This window comes from Rutidosis leptorrhynchoides, chromosome 9 (genome assembly GCF_046630445.1).
Source record: "Rutidosis leptorrhynchoides isolate AG116_Rl617_1_P2 chromosome 9, CSIRO_AGI_Rlap_v1, whole genome shotgun sequence".
NCBI classification, from domain to species: domain Eukaryota; kingdom Viridiplantae; phylum Streptophyta; class Magnoliopsida; order Asterales; family Asteraceae; genus Rutidosis; species Rutidosis leptorrhynchoides.
The window spans coordinates 345,539,192-345,560,451 of NC_092341.1; the positions used below are offsets into that span (position 1 = coordinate 345,539,192).

Here is a 21,260-nt window from a genome sequence, read left to right on the forward strand (position 1 = left end):
ATAAAGAATTACAAAACAAAAAGAGGGTCTTGTAGCCATTTCACCTAATTAATTCTACGTTTGTAGAATCTATAGAACAACCAATTGAACTCGAACGCCACTATAGCATCGAACACATGAGCCTTCTTGAATTTAGCGTTATCGAAGAAATGACTATTGCGCAACCACCAAATGTTCCAAAAAGTCGAAGAAATTATAACATGTAACACCATCCGTTGTAAGTTCGAAATAGGGACTCCATCAACCCAAAGCCAAATGTCATCTAAGGAAATCCAATGAGGGATTTGAAGGTTAAGTCATTTACTTAGTTTACTCCAAATCTGAGCACTAGTGGAACAGTGTCAAAATATATGGTTTTCATCTTCTTGAGGATGATCACATAGGCCACAGTTAAGGCAATTAAATGTAATGCCTCTTGACGCCAAGTTAGAGCGTGTAGGAAGACGATATAAACGAAGACGCCACATGAAAACATTTATTTTAATAGGCATGAATTTGCACCAAACTGATGGCCGAGTAAAGGCTGCACGTTCAGAGGCATCAAGTTTCTAATTGTTGTCACATAAAAGATCCTGGATGGGTCTCTATCCTAAACCCAAACATCGTTCTCTGAACTTGGAACCAATGAAGTGATCAAGATGGAGAGACTTTCGAGATGAGATGTTTCTGCCCCTCCACGAAGCTGCCTTCTCCATGACCCATTTAGAGCAGAACCCGATAAGCTATCCGAGACCATAACATCTTTCAACACCTCAAGAGAGAAAAGTCTTGGAAAACGAGTTGCCAACGGGAGACCTTCCAACCAAGGATCAAACCAAAAGCTAGTAGACGTCCCATTACCAATTTTTACACACATCAAGCTAGAATCAAGAACCTGAGTTTCGTACAAAGAATCAATACAAGCCACGATGGATTTCCAAGTGCCACGCATTGAGCTGTTGGAAGGTAAAGAAGCACCACTACCTTGACCATGAATTGTCCGAATAACTTTCGACCAACTTGAATGTTTGTTAACAAGGAACCTCCATTTCCACTTATATAATTGATAATGCTAAAAACAAACATATAATTCATAGCATTATTCCTCAAGAAAGACAAGCTTTTAGTTGCAATTGTTCTATTTACAAGTAATATTCGTTTAAATAATAAAAGGTGAAGACAAAAGACAGATTCGACGAATTGAAGACGCAAACGACCAAAAAGCTCAAAAGTACAAAAGACAATCAAAAAGGTTCCAATTATTGATAAGAAACGTCTCGAAATTACAAGAGTACAAGATTCAAAACGCAAAGTACAAGATATTAAATTGTACGCAAGGACGTTCGAAAATTCGGAACCGGGACCAGAGTCAACTCTCAACGCTCGACGCAACGGACTAAAAATTACAAGTCAACTATGCACATAAATATAATATAATATTTAAATAATTCTTATAATTATTTAATATATTATATTTATATTTAAATCGTCGGTAAACAAAGAGCCAAACTCCTCTGAGCTGTAAAAGTAAACTCCGCGACTCGCGAAGTTTGAAGGCCAAAAAGGCCGCGAGTCGCGGAGCCCCAAATTCAGAAACCCCCTATAAAGCTCGCGCATTCTGATCGTAAAATATCATCTTTTTCTTCTTCTTCTCATACGTAAAATATATATATATATTTATAATTTATATTTTAATTTTAATTATAATTCTAATAATAAGGGTATGTTAGCGAATATTGTAAGGGTGTAAGTCGAAATTCTGTCCGTGTAACGCTACGCTATTTTTAATCATTGTAAGTTATGTTCAACCTTTTTACATTAATGTCTCGTAGCTAAGTTATTATTATGCTTATTTAAAACGAAGTAATCATGATGTTGGGCTAATTACTAAAATTGGGTAATTGGGCTTTGTACCATAATTGGGGTTTGGACAAAAGAACGACACTTGTGGAAATTAGACTATGGGCTATTAATGGGCTTTATATTTGTTTAACTAAATGATAGTTTGTTAATGTTAATATAAAGATTTACAATTGGGCGTCCCTATAAATTACCATATACACTCAATCGGACACGATGGGCAGGGTATTTATATGTACGAATAATCGTTCATTTAACCGGACACGGGAATGGATTAATAGCCACTAGAATAATTAAAACAGGGGTGAAATTATGTACATGGACACTTGGTATAATTGATAACAAAATATTAAAACCTTGGGTTACTCTTAGTCGACATCCTGGTGTAATTATTAAACAAAGTATTAAAATCTTGTTACAGTTTAAGTCCCCAATTAGTTGGAATATTTAACTTCGGGTATAAGGATAATTTGACGAGGACACTGGCACTTTATATTTATGACTGATGGACTGTTATGGACAAAAACCAGACGAACATATTAAATAATCCAGGACAAAGGACAATTAACCCATGGGCATAAAACTAAAATCAACACGTCAAACATCATGATTACGGAAGTTTAAATAAGCATAATTCTTTTATTTCATATTTAATTTCCTTTATTTTATATTTAATTGCACTTCTAAATATCGCATTTTTATTATTATTGTATTTAATTGCACTTTTAATTATCGTACTTTTTAATTATCGCTAGTTTATTTTATCGCACTTTTATTATTCGCAATTTCATTATCGTTATTTACTTTATGCTTTAATTTAAGTCTTGTATTCATTTTTAATATTTTACATTTGGTTTTAACTGCGACTAAAGTTTTAAAATCGACAAACCGGTCATTAAACGGTAAAAACCCCCCTTTATAATAATAATATTACTTATATATATATATTTGTATTTTTATAAAAGTAAACTAATATAGCGTTAAGCTTTGTTTAAAGATTTTCCCTGTGGAACGAACCGGACTTACTAAAAACTACACTACTGTACGATTAGGTACACTGCCTATAAGTGTTGTAGCAAGGTTTAAGTATATCCATTCTATAAATAAATAAATATCTTGTGTAAAATTGTATCGTATTTAATAGTGTTTCGTTGTAAAATTTAATAGTATTATATACCACTCCGCTACCACATCAAGTATTTTTGGCGCCGCTGCCGGGGAACTTTCTAAACGCCAGAAGCGCAACACTAATATAAAAAAAAAAAATTAGTTAACTTTTATTAAAATTCGTTTTTGTAAAAAATACGTTTTAATTATTCGAAAATATAAAAAGAAAAACAAAAATTTATGTATTTTTAGGAGTTTGATAAATATAAGTTTTATTTTGTAAAAATATGAGTTTTATTTAATTTATTTTATAAATATATTTTATAAATATAAAAAACCGAAAAAAAAAGAAAATATATATATATATAAATCTGTTTTTTTTATTGTTATAAAGTATTTTATTTTTATCTTAGTTATTAAAGATAAGTTTTATTTAGATTACATAAATATTTTAATAAGATAATATAAACAGAAAATATAAAAACAGAAAACAAAAAAAAAAAACAAAAAAAAACGTCGAGTTTTAAACTGTTCCAGGGTTGAATGTTGAAACCCCGCGACTCGCGGGGTTTGTTGTTTGAAATACCGCGACTCGCGGAGTAATTCTGACACCGACAGAAACCCTACTGCAATTAATCACGGAGTAATTATTAATTAATTATTATTATAAACCCTAATTATTATTATTATTATAATTAGTTTTAGTTTAATTTAAGTTTTATTTAATTTATATTTTAGTTTATTAAGTTTAATTAAATTGTAAAATTAATAGTTTAATAAAATAAATAATATAAAAATAATATTTTTATAAAAATTGTACTTTTTACAACTTTTTGTATATTTTTATATTTTGTCCCTTTTCAATCGTTTTAACGTAATATTTGTATTTTTCGCTCATATTTAATTTTAAACTTAGTTTTTGCCATAGTCATTTTTACTCCTAGATTTTTAGGCTTTGCCGTAGAATTCCTTAAGTGCTTTTTCTTTAGACTAAGATTTAGGTACTTTAGAATTTTGCGACGCCTTTTTAAGTTTTAGTTTCTTTTTAAGTTATTTCCATTTGGGATTTAGTTTTTCTTGTAAGCTTTAATATTTTTAGACGACTTTTACCTATGTATCAATTATCATTCCAATTAGTAATTTCAATTTGCGATTATAATTTTAAGTTAGTTGTAGTAATAAGGTTAGGTTAGTCAAATATTTTTAAGTTTTATAAGTTTCTTTTATTTTTTCGTCACCTTTTATTTTTCAACCATTTTTCTTTTTCGACCTTTTTCGACGAACTCTTTTTCTTTCTTATTTCTCGCTATTCTAGTTTTAGGACATAGATTTTTATTCTACTTCTTATCTAAATTTCTTAAAATTACAAAAATTTATTTTGAGTGGTTAAATTAATAGACATCAAAATTTTCTGGTTCGTAGCAATAGTTGGATTTGTACGTGGACCGGGTTATTGGAGCCAAACAGTCCTCAATTATATTGAGACCAAACGAATCCTGCCCCTCTGCTGCATCTTTTGGCTATTCGAAACGTGGGCAAAATCAGAAAAGTCTAATAATTGGATAACTTATTATAATTTTTTTTTCCTTTTTAAAACTAATAGGATATTCAGTGAATGCACCGAGCAAGACGTTCACCACCTTTTGTACGTTCACCACCTGTAACTAGATCAAGACATTTAGCAAATATAACCGCCGTTGATTTTTCTTTAGAATCGTCATCCAGTCGACCAAGTACTTCAGTTCAAATTTCCGATAATCCATTTTTTGAACCCGACCTCACAATTGAGAATCCGGAGAATATTCAGGAACGGTTCGTAGATCCTGAACCACTAAACTTTCCTCCGGAGCCACCAATCATTCAAACAGAGATTGTTGAGGAACGAACCATTAAATCAGAATCATCTAGTGATACCGATTCAACAAATTCAATTATGGAGAATCTGGAACCTTTAAGTATGGAAGACCGAATGAGAGCTAAACGCACTGGCCAAGGTCACGCAATTACTCATCCAGACATTAATGCGCCAGATTATGAAATCAAAGGACAAATTCTACACATGGTGACTAATCAATGCCAATTTAGTGGTGCGCCAAAGGAAGATCCAAATGAACATCTACGTACCTTTAATAGGATCTGCACACTATTTAAAATCCGAGAAGTGGAGGATGAACAGATATATCTCATGTTATTTCCCTGGACTTTAAAGGGAGAAGCCAAAGATTGGTTGGAATCGTTACCTGAAGGGGCGATTGATACATGGGATGTTTTAGTTGACAAATTTCTTAAACAATTCTTTCCTCCATCTAAAGCCGTAAGACTTCAAGCAGAAATTGTTACGTTTACACAGAAACCAAATGAAACTCTATATGAGGCATGGACTAGATATGGAAAGTTGTTAAGAGGATGTCCGCAATATGGTTTAGACACCTGTCAAATAGTACAAATATTCTACCAAGGATGCGACATCACTACAAGAAAAGACATAGATATAGCAGCTGGTGGTTCTATTATGAAGAAAACCGAAACTGATGCTTACAAAATTATTGATAACACTGCTTCCCACTCACATGAGTGGCACCAAGAAAAAGATATCGTTAGATCATCTAAAGCAGCTAGAGCCGATTCTAGCCATGACTTAGATTCCATTTCCGCAAAGATAGATGCTGTGGAGAGACGAATGAAAAAGATGACTAAGGATATTCACTCAATACGAATTAGTTGTGAGCAGTGTGGAGGACCACATTTGACAAAAGATTGTCTCGGTATTGAATTAACAATGGAACAAAGAGAGAATATGTCATACATAAACCAAAGGCCTGGAAATAATTATCAGAATAATTATCAACCGCCAAGACCTATTTACAATCAAAATCAGAACTATAACCGAAATATTCCATACAACAACCAACAAGGTCCTAGCAATCAACAAGTATCCAACAATACTTACAATCAGCAAAGACCTAATTTTCAAAACAAACCACCACAACAAACCGATGATAAAAAGCCGAATTTAGAAGATATGATGACGAAGCTAGTTGAAACTCAAACGCAGTTTTTCACATCTCAGAAACAAATTAATGAACAAAATGCTCAAGCATTTAGAAATCAACAAGCTTCTATTCAAAATCTGGAACAAGAAGTAAGTAACCTAGCAAGGTTAATAGGTGAAAGAAAACCGGGAAGTCTACCTAGTGATACAAATGCTAACCCCCGGAGTGAAACAGCCAAAGCCATTACCACAAGAAGTGGTACAACACTTAAACCATCTGAAATACCTGTAACTTCTGATGAAACTATTCCTACTCCACGAGAACCACAACCTGATCAAGATAAGGAAAAAGAACCGGTAGTTGAAAAGGTTAATGAAGATAACACAGTTAAGGATAAACCTTATGTTAAACCATATCAACCACCACTTCCTTATCCGAGTAAAATGAAGAAAGAGAAACTTGAAGCCGAGCAATCCAAATTCTTGGATATGTTTAAACAGATAAATGTAAATCTTCCTTTCATTGATGTGATTTCAGGAATGCCTAGATATGCTAAATTCTTGAAAGATCTAATCTCAAATAGAAAGAAAATGGAAGAACTCTCGGCTGTTACTATGAATGCTAATTGTTCAGCAGTGCTGTTGAATAAGATACCAGAAAAACTATCTGATCCAGGAAGTTTCACAATTCCATGTTTTCTGGGTAGTCTTAGTTCAATAGAAGCATTGGCAGACTTAGGAGCTAGTATAAATTTAATGCCGTATTCACTATACACTAAACTAGACCTTGGAGAATTGAAACCAACCAGAATAAGCATACAACTAGCCGATAGATCAATAAAATATCCTAGAGGGATAATGGAGAACATGCTAGTTAAAGTTGGTAATTTAGTATTTCCAGTAGATTTTGTTGTTTTGGACATGGAAGAAGATTCTCAAGTTCCTCTCATATTAGGAAGACCATTCTTAAACACGGCTAAAGCAATGATAGACGTGTTCGGTAAGAAACTGACCCTAAGTATAGAGGATGAGAGTGTTACCTTTTCAGTTGATAGAGCAATGCAACAACCACAATCTGCAGATGATACATGTTATTATATTCAAACTATAGATGCACATGCAGAATTATTAGAAGAATTTCCAGAATTACAAGGAACAGGAGAATGTTCTTTAGGAGAAGGTAATGAACCAATTGATGAAGCTGAAATGTTAGCTACACTTATAGCTAATGGATATGAACCAACAACAGAAGAAATTCAAATGCTAAAAGAAGAAGACAGATATCGATACAAATCATCGATAGAAGAACCTCCGAAATTAGAGTTAAAGCCACTTCCAAACCATTTGAAATACGCTTATTTACATGGTGAATCTGAATTACCTGTAATAATATCGTCTTCTCTTACTGAAAATGAGAAATCACAACTCATTTCTGTGTTGAAAGCTCATAAACCAGCCATTGCATGGAAGATTCATGATATTAAAGGAATAAGTCCTTCGTATTGCACACATAAAATCCTTATGGAAGAAGGTCATAAAACGTATGTGCAACGCCAACGAAGACTAAATCCTAATATGCAAGATGTAGTTAAGAAAGAGATTATTAAACTGCTAGATGCAGGTTTGATATATCCAATTTCTGATAGTCCATGGGTAAGCCCAGTTCAATGCGTACCTAAGAAGGGTGGCATGACTGTCATTACAAATGAGAAAAATGAGCTTATTCCTACTAGGACTGTAACAGGATGGCGTGTGTGTATTGATTATAGAAAATTAAATGACGCCAACAGAAAAGATCACTTTCCCTTACCTTTCATAGATCAAATGTTGGAAAGATTAGCCGGAAATAGTTACTATTGTTTTCTAGATGGATTTTCCGGATATTTTCAAATTTCAATAGCACCCGAAGATCAAGAGAAAACCACATTCACGTGCCCTTATGGTACTTTTGCTTACAAACGCATGCCATTTGGACTTTGTAACGCCCCTGCAACCTTTCAAAGGTGTATGATGGCGATTTTTCACGACATGATAGAAGAATGCATGGAAGTATTCATGGATGACTTTTCAGTCTTCGGTGATACATTTGAATCATGTCTAGTTAATCTGGAACGAATGCTAATTAGATGCGAAAAATCAAATCTAGTTCTTAATTGGGAGAAATGCCATTTCATGGTTAAAGAAGGCATCGTTCTTGGACATAAAATTTCAAAAGAAGGAATTGAAGTGGATAGAGCTAAAGTAGATGTAATTGCTAAACTTCCACATCCCACCAATGTTAGAGGAGTTAGGAGTTTTCTAGGGCATGCCGGTTTTTACCGACGTTTCATAAAAGATTTTTCTAAAATTGCCACTCCTATGAATAAACTCCTAGAAAAGGATGCTCCATTCATCTTTTCAGATGAGTGTATCAAATCTTTTAATATTCTTAAAGAGAAACTCACTAATGCACCGATCATGATAACACCAAATTGGAATCTACCATTTGAACTAATGTGCGATGCAAGTGATTTTGCAATGGGAGCCGTTTTAGGACAAAGGATTGAAAAACGATTTCAACCTATATATTATGCTAGTAAGACATTACAAGGAGCACAAACGAACTATATAACTACTGAAAAAGAACTCCTTGCTATTATCTTTGCTTTTGACAAATTTCGATCATATCTCGTTCTAGCAAAAACGGTGGTCTATACCGACCATTCTGCTCTTAGATACTTATTTTCAAAACAAGATGCTAAACCAAGATTAATCCGTTGGATCTTACTCTTACAAGAGTTTGATATTGAAATCCGAGATAAAAGAGGAGCAGAAAATCTCGCCGCTGATCATCTTTCTCGTCTTGAAAATCCCGATTTAGAAGTTCTAAATGAATCAGCCATAAAAGACAACTTTCCTGATGAATATCTATTGAAAATAGATTATAAAGAAATCCCATGGTTTGCAGACTATGCAAACTACTTAGTTTGTGGATTCCTTGAAAAAGGATTATCGTACCAAAGATGAAAGAAATTCTTCAGTGATATAAAACACTATTTTTGGGAAGATCCACATCTGTTTAAAAGTTGTCCCGATGAAATAATACGCCGATGTGTATTTGGAGATGAAGCTAGTAAAATATTAAACCATTGTCACACAGGACCAACAGGAGGGCATTATGGGCCTCAACTAACAGCAAGAAAAGTTTATGATGCTGGATTCTATTGGCCAACAATTTACAAAGACGCACACCTTCTTTGCAAATCCTGTGATGCATGTCAAAGGGCCGGAAAAATAAGTCAACGTGATGAAATGCCACAAAATGTCATCCAAGTATGTGAAGTATTTGACATTTGGGGTATTGACTTTATGGGTCCATTTCCAAAATCTCATAATAATCTATATATACTCGTAGCCATTGATTATGTATCTAAATGGGCGGAAGCACAAGCTCTCCCAACTAACGATGCACGAGTTGTAGTCAACTTTTTAAAATATCTTTTTGCAAGGTTTGGAACACCGAAAGCTTTAATAAGTGATCGGGGTACTCATTTCTGTAATAATCAACTTGAGAAAGTTCTTAAAAGATATGGAGTAACTCATAAAATCTCCACCGCATATCATCCACAAACAAGTGGACAAGTTGAAAATACCAACCGAGCTTTAAAACGTATTCTAGAGAAAACCGTAGGATCAAATCCGAAGGAATGGTCCATTAAATTGGAGGATGCACTCTGGGCTTTTAGAACAGCCTACAAAACTCCAATTGGAACCACACCTTTTAGACTTGTTTATGGAAAAGCATGTCATCTTCCAGTAGAAATTGAACACAAATCATTTTGGGCTTTGAAGACATGTAATCTTGATTTACATGAAGCCGGACGTCTACGATTAAGTCAACTAAACGAATTAGAAGAATTAAGACATGAAGCATACGATAATTCGTTAATCTATAAAGAAAGAACGAAGAAATGGCATGATAAAAGAATCAGAAGTTCAAAAGAATTTAAAGAAGGAGACAGAGTTCTTCTTTTCAATTCACGATTCAAGCTATTTCCTGGAAAATTGAAATCAAGATGGTCTGGACCATTCATAGTCAAAAGAGTTTTCCCATACGGAACGATAGAATTAATAAATTCAAATGGGATTGAATTTAAAGTTAATGATCACAGAGTTAAACATTACATACATGGACCAATGGAAGTCGACAACGAAGTTAATCACAATTTCGACACCACAGCTAACTAAGTGTGGGGAGAATCAAGTCTTTAAAGGATAATATGTATTTCTGTTAGAGTTAGATTGTCTGTTTTCATGTAGTTCTCGAAAATGGAACCCGAATGGTCTTTCCCTAGCAGACCCTAAAGAACTAGTCTTCTCCCCCCATTCTGAATTTTTATTTTTTTAGGTTTTTACAAAATGAAGACTGCCTGTGAACTAAACCATGGTCTAATGCTACACGCTTTGATCACTAAAAGAAATAATGACATTCTACCAAGTGAAATAGTATCAGTAATCAGAGAAAGAATGGACGGAGTTAGAAAAGAATCCAGATGCGAAGATAATAAGTTACAATTTGGTAAAGGAAAATCAAAATCCGCAGCAAAAAGAAGAGCACGACACCTAGAAAGATGTCACAAATGCGGAAAATGGTCACATGGAGGTAAATGTTCAAATAATCAAACCTATTCAAATACCGAATTTGTTACTTTATGCAGAGACGGACCGTTCATATGTTTAGAAGAAAAGACACTGAATGCTCGAGGTTACGCCTATGTAGCCATGGAAAACCAATTAAACCGACTATCTTATGAATGGGATAGATCATATAACTAAGAAATCTATTTCACAGGTATGTCTGTACAGTTTTTATTTTTATTTTTATTTTTAACCTTTTGATAATAAACGCTAATTTGTTCGCTAAAAAGTATTAAATTGGTATTGAATAAAATTAGGTTTGGCGACCGAAATTATTGATATCATTCAAAAATTTATTACATCACTGCGAAATTTAACGTTTATTCTTAAGGTATAAATATCTTTAATCAATCAACCCAAAATATTTCAAAAATTCATCATGAGTGAAATTAGGTTTTGGAACCGAAATTACTTTACCGAAAAGAGGGGCGCATATTTTTGATAATATTTGATTGATTAAAGTGGGATAAAAAGACAAAAAGATTTTAAATTTTATTTTTACCATGTTTTTAAAATTAATATTTAAATCTTAAATTAATATTGTAAACTTTGTAAAAACAATATATTTAAAATTGTAAATATTTGAAAAATTAATATAAGTTTGGTGTGAATTTATAATATGAATTTTTAAATTAAGTTTGGTGTGAATTTTTAAAATATAAATTTTTAATTTTATGCATTTTAAATTTTAAGTTTAGTGTGAATTTTTAATATTAATTTTGAATTTCATATTTAAGTTGTGTGAATTTAAAAACAAAAATTTACTTTATCTCATTAAGTTAAAAATATGATTTTTAAAATTCGTCGTAAGTTGAAGACTAGGTCTTTGAACCGAAATTGCTTTACCCGAGGGAGGGACGAGAACTTTTATTATCATTATTTTTAATCTTATTGAATTAAAGTATGCCAAAAACATTAAAAAACCAAAAATCTTATCTTTTAAAACAATCGCTACAAAAAGATAAATTTTAAAATTTTATCGAGGGACGGACTAGGACATCGATCCGAAACGACCTCGTCCTAAATAACAAGGGAAACAAAATTTTAAAATTAATTACTTAATTGTTTTAATAAGTTAAAGTTTATAAAAAAAAAAAAAAAAAAAAAAAATTACCAAACTCCGCCACTCGCGGAGTTTGGAGGGTTAATCCCCGCGACTCGCGGGAGGACCGGATTACAGAAAAAAAATAAGAGCTGAACCAGCTCATTCCACACAAAACCCACAGAAAAAAACTGCGAACATACTGCCGCAAAAACACGAAAAACACCCCCAAAAATCACAATTTTTAACCGTTAATCACCAAATTTTTTACTAAAATCATGTTGAGAAGGATGCTATCTAGGAATTACTCAAGAAAAACGGTAAATTTCTACACCTAAACACCATTTAATCCGAAATTAGTGTTCTTGAGCAATTTTTTCTCCAATTTGATTTTGATGCTTTTTAGTGTAATTATGCTTAAATTGTTTATGTATTATGCTTGTATAACCTAGATTGATGCTGTTTAACATGATTAGAAGCCTTAAACTTCAAATTTTGAGTAATCTAGGGTTTGTGTTCTTGAGCAAATTTGGGGCTTTTTGATATAAACAGGTTATGGCCGATTTTTGTCATGAATTGTTGCTAAATTGAGTAGTGTAACATGTCTAGGTAGTTAAATGATCCAAACTTTGAGCCTAAACATGATTTTGAGAATTAAAGTGGACTTTTTCAAGTCTAAAATTCATGAACTTGATTTTTGAAAGATAATGCCATTTGAGACTTGTTTAATTGCTAGTAATGATTATTTTGACATGTTATTTGAGTTAAATGCTTATGAACTTGGCGAACATTTTCGTATATGCTTATTTGAAAAAGTGTAGATTTGATGAAAATATGAAAATAAGCTTAAGTTTGATATAAATTGATCATGTCATTGTAATTATTTTGATTGATGATTTTGCTGACACTAATGCATATTTGGATGCACAAAAAAAATTGTGTTTGATGTGTTTTGCAGACTGAAAGGGGTGAATCTTCATCCCAAGCCCGCAATGCTCCTGCTGAGAATGTGGAACAACAGGAGATGGATAACTACTACAAGCAGGATATACCTCATCCAGTCATGACCTTTTCTGATATGCACTTGGAAGAATTGCACCCGAACCTGAGATTTGACAGACTTTGGATAGATTATCCAAAATATCAAAGGGGTTTGCATACTCTTCATTCTAAGGTTGTTGAGGTACCGAGGGTCATAGAATGGGGACCCTTAGAAGCTGTAGAATTGGCCGGGCCAATTAGGAAATTACTTGTACAGAGGTATAGTAATTCTTCTTTTAATGACTGGGTACGTTTATTCACCATGCGTAGACCTGTATATAAAGTATGGTGTGAAGAATTGTTATGTAGTATAGAGTTGAATGATCGGGTAGCTAGTTTAACCGATCGTTCTTTTATTAGATTTTTGTTAGGCGGTTCGATGCGCCACATGTCTTTACTGGACATGGCTCAGGCTTTACGTACATATACGCCTGAGGAGTTAGCATCTGCCGATTGTAGAGGGTTGATACTAAACGGTAGAAAGATAGATGAAAATTTTGATACACACGGTGTGTGGAGTCAAATGACAAGCCATCACCGTTTCAAAGGGGGAAATTACTCTTATTTGGATATAGATAGAGCCGAATTAAGAGTGATTCATAGGTTTTTAGCTAATTCGATTACACAAAGGGGTAAAAACAAGGAAAAAGTAAATGAACAGGATTTGTTTTACCATATGTGTATTCGAGACCCACAAAGCGCTGTAAGTATACCATATTGTGTGGGTTATTATTTATCAGCTATGGTTCGGGGAATGAGACCGCATAGCATAATAGGAGGTGGTATTTTTATTACTTTGATTGGTGAATATCTCGGTGTGGATATAAGTCGGGGGAGATTATTAGTAGAAGAACCGGAACCCCGCGATACTATAGGTTTAAATGTATACCATGGTGCGAAAGTTTTGAAGAGGCGAAATAACGCCGCAGTACAATACCATGGTAGACATCCACAGGTGGAGAGAAACCAACAGCAAGGTAATGTAGGAGGGGGGAATGAGATGCAAGAAATGCAAAGGTTTATAGCTTCTCAGGAATACGAAAATGCTAGACAGAGAGCATTTGAAGATTGGCAAGTTCATCAGAACCAAATCATAGCTCATTGCCAACATATAGGTAGAAACTATATTCCTACACCAAAACCCATCTTCCCTCCCTGGTCTATAGAGATGCAGCCACCGTATCCTACGTATGACCCTGCCGAAGCATTCTATAGCACCTATGGTTATGCCTGGAACCCCTATTGGTACCAGTATCATCCCTAGTATACTTAGTTTTTTTTTTTTGTAATTTGTAATTATTGATACGTTTAATACTTTTGTTAATATTGTAATCATTTTTATAATTATCTAACTTTTATTCTTAGATTTTAATAATTTTTGAATGTGGGGTAATATACCAAACTTCAAAAATATGTATATATGTTTGCAGTTTATCTTATGTACACAACAGGGTAAAACAACGCATTTTCAAAGACTGGCATTAAGTTCAGCAAAAGCAACTAATTTTGACGACAAGATGCAAAATATATGTGAAATAACAACAAGACGGAATGAACAAATGATGTGCACCATTTATCATTCAGCAAACAAACGCCAATATATTTGGAAACTTTGGTAAAATTTAATCATTTTCACACAAATCACCCTCAATAATTTAAATTGTTACTGATTTCTTGCAAATGAGGGCATTGCAAGATCTTAAGTGTGGGAAGGGGTTAAATTCTTTCGGATTTTAAAATTTTTTACTTTATACACTTGGTTACCATTAAAAATACTAGTAAAGCAGTAGTTGTATTAGAATCTAGTGCTCTCTGATAATAAAGAACAGCCCTGGTCTTATATACTGACTACCCAATTCTAGTAAAATTTTTCAAAATTTTCAATTAAATGAACTCAAATTCATGTTTATACATATTTATGAACGATAAAACTAGGTTTTAACACCGAAATTATTGTTACCTCGGAAAGGACATAAATTGAGAAACAAACCAAAATGTTAAAATTCATTTAAAATGGAATAGAGGGCGATAAAAAGGAAAATAAAAGCCAAGTGTGGGAAAATTTACCAAGTTATCTTAAACATATGTCACATATATCTGTAACAAATAACTGAAAATACTTTTGCTTTGGACTAAACTAAACTGTTTTACCCAATGAAAGAAAAGAAAAGATGGATCTACACGATGAATCAATTCTATCATTAAAAGGAAGTAAAGTCTTCCGAAAAAGACACGCGCTTCTTGATTTAGGTCATGAAGTTGTCGTCCAGACCAGCTGTAGGTTGACGAAAAATCTAGAAAAGTCATCACTAAAATCAGCAGGAAATCCACGGACCTCAGCATTAAACAGGGTCGCCAAGTGGTCAGATTTATCCTAACCATGAGAAGGATTTATCTTGTACAATGGGGGGGCACCATGCAAATTAGCTGGATAAGACTAATGAATCAGATCCCCAGAAAGGATAATCTCCTTAAAGATTAAAAATCAGCTTTTAAGTCTGATATTACTCAATCCTAGAGATTGACCTTAAAGATTGAGAATTACAAACTCATGGAATTCAATGATATCTAAACTCGAGCTTGAACGAGAAAATATTTTGATCAAAATTACAAACCGATTTGTTTTCTGAAAACCCTATTTTCAATGCGTTCATTACCATTGAACGTAAAATCCTAGGAATTCACCTGGAATTCATTAGGTCACCTGAACCAAATCGGGTGTCAACCGTAAGAACGGTGGTTGCATAGTGGTCAAAGACAGGACCTTGTGACATACCGAAAAATTATAAGGGTGAGCTTTACTATTGCTCCTACCAAGAATAGTAATTGCGTCCGACACGTTATAGACCATAATTAAAAGCATGTCAGGAGACATTGCCTTAACAGTTGCTTGTTCAACGCTTTCCTTTCAACCGGACGGTAGTTTACCGAAAGGTAATATACGGGACAAGTAAACTGGACGTGTTGCTTTCCAAATACAAGGTTAGCAAGTGGGTGACACAAAACCGCAAGTTTTGAGCTAAAATTTTCAAATCTGAAACCCACCAAACCCACAAAAATATTTTGCAAACACCGGTAAAGGGTTATTCCGGAAAACTTATCTAGGGTAAAAACTAGATTTAATTTTCAAAAGATCAAATGTTTTCATAAAGATCCAATTTCCTTAATGGATCTAAATTTTTATAGTCATGTGGGACTGTAAACCATATCGTTACTACCATTGTTTATACCGCCGTATAGAAAATCACTGATGTACAAAGTGTGAAAAATAAAGAAGTGATTCTAGTATTTCAAGACGATATTGCTTGAGGACAAGCAACGCTCAAGTGTGGGAATATTTGATAATGCTAAAAACGAACATATAATTCATATCATTATTCCTCAAGAAAGACAAGCTTTTAGTTGCAATTGTTCTATTTACAAGTAATATTCGTTTAAATAATAAAAGGTGAAGACAAAAGACAGATTTGACGAATTGAAGACGCAAACGACCAAAAAGCTCAAAAGTACAAAAGACAATAAAAAAGGTTCCAATTATTGATAAGAAACGTCTCGAAATTACAAGAGTACAAGATTCAAAACGCAAAGTACAAGATATTAAATTGTACGCAAGGACGTTCGAAAATCCGGAACCGGGACCAGAGTCAACTCTCAACGCTCGACGCAACGGACTAAAAATTACAAGTCAACTATGCACATAAATATAATATAATATTTAAATAATTCTTATAATTATTTAATATATTATATTTATATTTAAACCGTCGGTAAACAAAGAGCCAAACTCCACTGAGCTGTAAAAGTAAACTCCGCGACTCGCGGAGTTTGAAGGCCAAAAAGGCCGCGAGTCGCGGAGCCCCAAATTCAGAAACCCCCTATAAAGCTCGCGCATTCTGATCGTAAAATATCATCTTTTTCTTCTTCTTCTCATACGTAAAATATATATATATATTTATAATTTATATTTTAATTTTAATTATAATTCTAATAATAAGGGTATGTTAGCGAATATTGTAAGGGTGTAAGTCGAAATTCTGTCCGTGTAACGCTACGCTATTTTTAATCATTGTAAGTTATGTTCAACCTTTTTACATTAATGTTTCGTAGCTAAGTTATTATTATGCTTATTTAAAACGAAGTAATCATGATGTTGGGCTAATTACTAAAATTGGGTAATTGGGCTTTGTACCATAATTGGGGTTTGGACAAAAGAACGACACTTGTGGAAATTAGACTATGGGCTATTAATGGGCTTTATATTTGTTTAACTAAATGATAGTTTGTTAATGTTAATATAAAGATTTACAATTGGGCGTCCCTATAAATTACCATATACACTCAATCGGACACGATGGGCGGGGTATTTATATGTACGAATAATCGTTCATTTAACCGAACACGGGAATGGATTAATAGCCACTAGAATAATTAAAACAGGGGTGAAATTATGTACAAGGACACTTGGTATAATTGATAACAAAATATTAAAACCTTGGGTTACTCTCAGTCGACATCCTGGTGTAATTATTAAACAAAGTATTAAAATCTTGTTACAGTTTAAGTCCCCAATTAGTTGGAATATTTAACTTCGGGTATAAGGATAATTTGACGAGGACACTCGCACTTTATATTTATGACTGATGGACTGTTATGGACAAAAACCAGACGAACATATTAAATAATCCAGGACAAAGGACAATTAACCCATGGGCATAAAACTAAAATCAACACGTCAAACATCATGATTACGGAAGTTTAAATAAGCATAATTCTTTTATTTCATATTTAATTTCCTTTATTTTATATTTAATTGCACTTCTAAATATCGCATTTTTATTATTATTGTATTTAATTGCACTTTTAATTATCGTACTTTTTAATTATAGCAAGTTTATTTTATCGCACTTTTATTATTCGCAATTTCATTATCGTTATTTACTTTATGCTTTAATTTAAGTCTTGTATTCATTTTTAATATTTTACATTTGGTTTTAACTGCGACTAAAGTTTTAAAATCGACAAACCGGTCATTAAACGGTAAAAACCCCCCTTTATAATAATAATATTACTTATATATATATATATATATATTTGTATTTTTATAAAAGTAAACTAATATAGCGTTAAGCTTTGTTTAAAGATTTTCCCTGTGGAACGAACCGGACTTACTAAAAACTACACTACTGTACGATTAGGTACACTGCCTATAAGTGTTGTAGCAAGGTTTAAGTATATTCATTCTATAAATAAATAAATATCTTGTGTAAAATTGTATCGTATTTAATAGTGTTTCGTTGTAAAATTTAATAGTATTATATACCACTCCGCTACCACATCAATAATAAAGCTAGATTAAGAGATCGAAGGCTAGCTACACTAAGACCGCCTTTTTCGAGAGGATTAAGGATTAAACGCCATTTGACCCAATGCACTTTTTGAACATTATCATTTCCACCCCAAAAGAAAGATGAGCGAAGAGATTCTAGTTTATCTATCACCTTTTTTGGAGCTTTAAATAGAGAGAAGTAGTAGGAACCAAGAGCTCCCAATACGGACTTCAATAAGGTGAGTCTTCCGCCAATGAAATCATATTAATTTTCCAATTCCCAAGACGCTTTTTTGCTTTGTCAATAATGAATGACCAACTTTCATTCGGTTCATGGGACGACCAACATGCTAGCCTAGAAACGTGAAAGGAAGCGTACCATTCGAACAACTGATGGAAGAAGCAATGAGATTAGATTCTGATTGGTGAATGTCGATGCCGAACAGAGAAGATTTTAGAAGATTAATCTTCAGGCCCGAAACCGAGAAAAAATAGACGAGAATAGAAATAAGGTTGAGGACATTTACTTCACTCCATTCTCCTACAAAAAGAACATCATCCTCGTACATGCACAAGGAGATGTTGAGAGGAGCTGTTCTACATCCAAAGCGCAGTCCATTATATAAAGAATGTTCTTATGCATCCATAATAGTCGCCCTTAAACCTTCCATACCAATAATAAACAGGAAGGGAGAAAGTGGATCTCCCTGCCGAAGGCCACGAAAGATGGAAAATTCCTCCGAAGGACTGCCATTAAGAAGGAGAGAAGCTTTAGAAGATTCTAAACACGCACGGATCCAACCAATCCACTTCTGACCAAAACCCATAAAGTGTAACATGGATAAGATGTAGTCCCAGTGAATAGAATCGAACGCTTTATCAAAATCAACTTTGAATAACATCGCCTTTTTCTTCTTCTTTTTACACCAATCCACAACCTCATTAATGATCAAAGGACCGTCTAAGATTTGTCTTCCTTTGACGAAAGCCGTTTGATCTGGGCTGATTATATCTTCGATCACTAAAGCAAGACGAGAAGTAAGGGCTTTCGCAATAATTTTGTATTGCATCCCGATTAAACTGATAGGCCTGAAATCCTGGACGTGTACATGATTATCCTTTTTCGGAATCAACGGAAAAAAGAGGAGTTACACCCCCTTGGGATATATCCTGAGACCTGAAAGTTACGAGACATATCAAACACATCGTGGCTAATTAATTCCCAAAAATGTTTAGCAAATTTAAAAGAAAAATTGTCCGGGCCAGGCGATTTGTCAATCCCCATATATAAATATAAGTACGTGTTCTCTCTAGTAAAGTGATTAGCAAAAACCTCTCTGTTCAACCATTTGTTTTCTTTTTGTATAACACTACTAATCTTTTTTTTTGATCTACTATATCGATATCAAATGCTCTCATTTGTCACCCACAAACGCGTTTGAAGGAAATTCAATTCGCAACGATGTTGGCAGTACCATCGAATGTTGGGAAACCCCCCAGAGACCTTTCCAAAACGCATTGATGCTGGCATGACCATCAAAGGTTATAAACTTCCTGCTTAGAGTGAGAATTGAAACTATTGTAAAATGAATAATAGTAACATTTAAGGATCTCGTGCGAATAAAAAGTAAAGTGTGATAATGACATTTATTAAAGTCTGAATTTTTTTTTTAATGTAGATTATTAAATTTGTACGGGTTTATTATTGATGGCAAAATAATTGGTTTGACCAAAAATAGTCACACGAGATTCATACATTCAAACCTAAAAACAGTTATACCTGATGGTATCGGGTCGGGTTTGAGTGATCCCAGATTTGAACCCGGTTAAAAAAAACTCGCCTTAGACCCCGAACCCGTCAGGTCTCCATTTAGTTATTAACTAGCGGGTGAACGGGTTTCTCCACGGGTATTCGGGTCTCCATTTAATTACGAACTATCGAGTAAACGCGTTATTCATGGTTATTCCAGTTTCTTTACGGATATACTGGTCGGGTAAACGGATATACGTGCCGACTAATCGGGTTGTTGGGTAATCGAGTGTACGGACCGGGTATATAGACTCGGATCTTTTTCGAGTATACGGCCGGTTAATCGTATTTGTGTCTAAACCATTCAGAACCCGGACCCACAAAAAAATTAAATACCATCCCCATACCCCCAATCCCGACTCAAGACCCATTTACATGACCCGAACCAGGGAAAAAAAACCCGGTTTCGAGTTTCCATCGTACCTATTTCTTTGCGTTATACTATGATCCATTGATCCCCTATTCCCCTTCAATAAACACACACTGCTTTCCGCTCAAAATTACCTCAACATTATACGCTATTTGCAATGCAAGATCCAAACCCTAATCCGATGAATCCATTTCCATTCCGGTCATCTCACCACCGGCGATCCCACTCCAAAGTCAATAATTTGGTTTGGAAACCTATGGATCCGGATGAGCTTGTTGAATTGTGGACTGGACACCTGATCTCAAACGTGCTAAGAGGTATTTTAAGTTAGTGTTTTTTCAATAAGTATAATATTTGCTATATTGGATGAATGAATTATTGTATAATTTTTTCAGATAGTTTAGGATTTTTATATAAGTACATTTAGTGATTTTTATATAGTTTAGGATTTTGTTAACAATTGCCATTAGGTTAACACGCCTTAAACAGTAGTACATTCATATAACCACCACCACTAAGTAAATAAGTAACCACTATTTGCAACAGTTTAAAGCGGGTTAACGAACACTTTTGGAGCTGTCGTTAGCAAAATCTGTTTAGTTTTTGTGATAAAGTTTACTGTATAAAATTGAAATAGTATCACTTTCTGTGTATAATTAATCCTAGCACGTGAATCGTATTTCCTGATTTAGTATCAGTAGGCTGCCAATTGTATTTATGAATTTTTTTTACTTTTTATTTTCTGATTAGTATTATCAATATCAATATATATATATATATATATATAGTTGATCAAGTTTTAAGATCTCAGTGTCTAGTTGGTTATGGAGATGTAGCCTGTAGGCAGGGGCGATACATAGTGGAGACAGAGGGGGTATCCGCCCCAGCTCGATTCTCTAAAAAAATTACAATAAAAAAGAATTACTAAAGATAAGGGTTTTTTTAGTTTTTACCCCCTTTTCACTAGTTTCGCCCCATCTCAGGTCGAGTTCAAGTTCCGCCACTGCCTGTAGGCATTTGGAAGTGTCATGGTTTGAACCCTGAGCAATGTCATCA

General features: G+C 33.8%; 1 protein-coding gene across 1 annotated transcript; it reads right to left on the minus strand.

The window, feature by feature from the left end:
* Positions 1-589: 589 nt before the first annotated feature.
* LOC139869156 (uncharacterized) lies at positions 590-19,094 on the minus strand. The gene is made up of 3 exons (XM_071857478.1): positions 18,709-19,094; positions 18,552-18,621; positions 590-1,051 (listed from the first exon to the last, which is right to left on the minus strand). The coding sequence occupies exons 1-3, from the start codon at positions 19,092-19,094 to the stop codon at positions 590-592; spliced, it is 918 nt and encodes a 305-aa protein (XP_071713579.1).
* Positions 19,095-21,260: the final 2,166 nt, after the last annotated feature.

Excerpts from the sequence above, each read along its gene's own strand:
- LOC139869156 (XM_071857478.1), bottom strand. The coding sequence starts at position 19,094 with ATGCAATACAAAATTATTGCGAAAGCCCTTACTTCTCGTCTTGCTTTA. Across the intron at positions 18,622-18,708 it reads GATCCACTTTCTCCCTTCCT|AACAGCTCCTCTCAACATCT; the intron begins GTTTATTATTGG and ends CTTTGGATGTAG. Across the intron at positions 1,052-18,551 it reads TTGTAGGAGAATGGAGTGAA|CATTATCAATTATATAAGTG; the intron begins GTAAATGTCCTC and ends GTTTGTTTTTAG.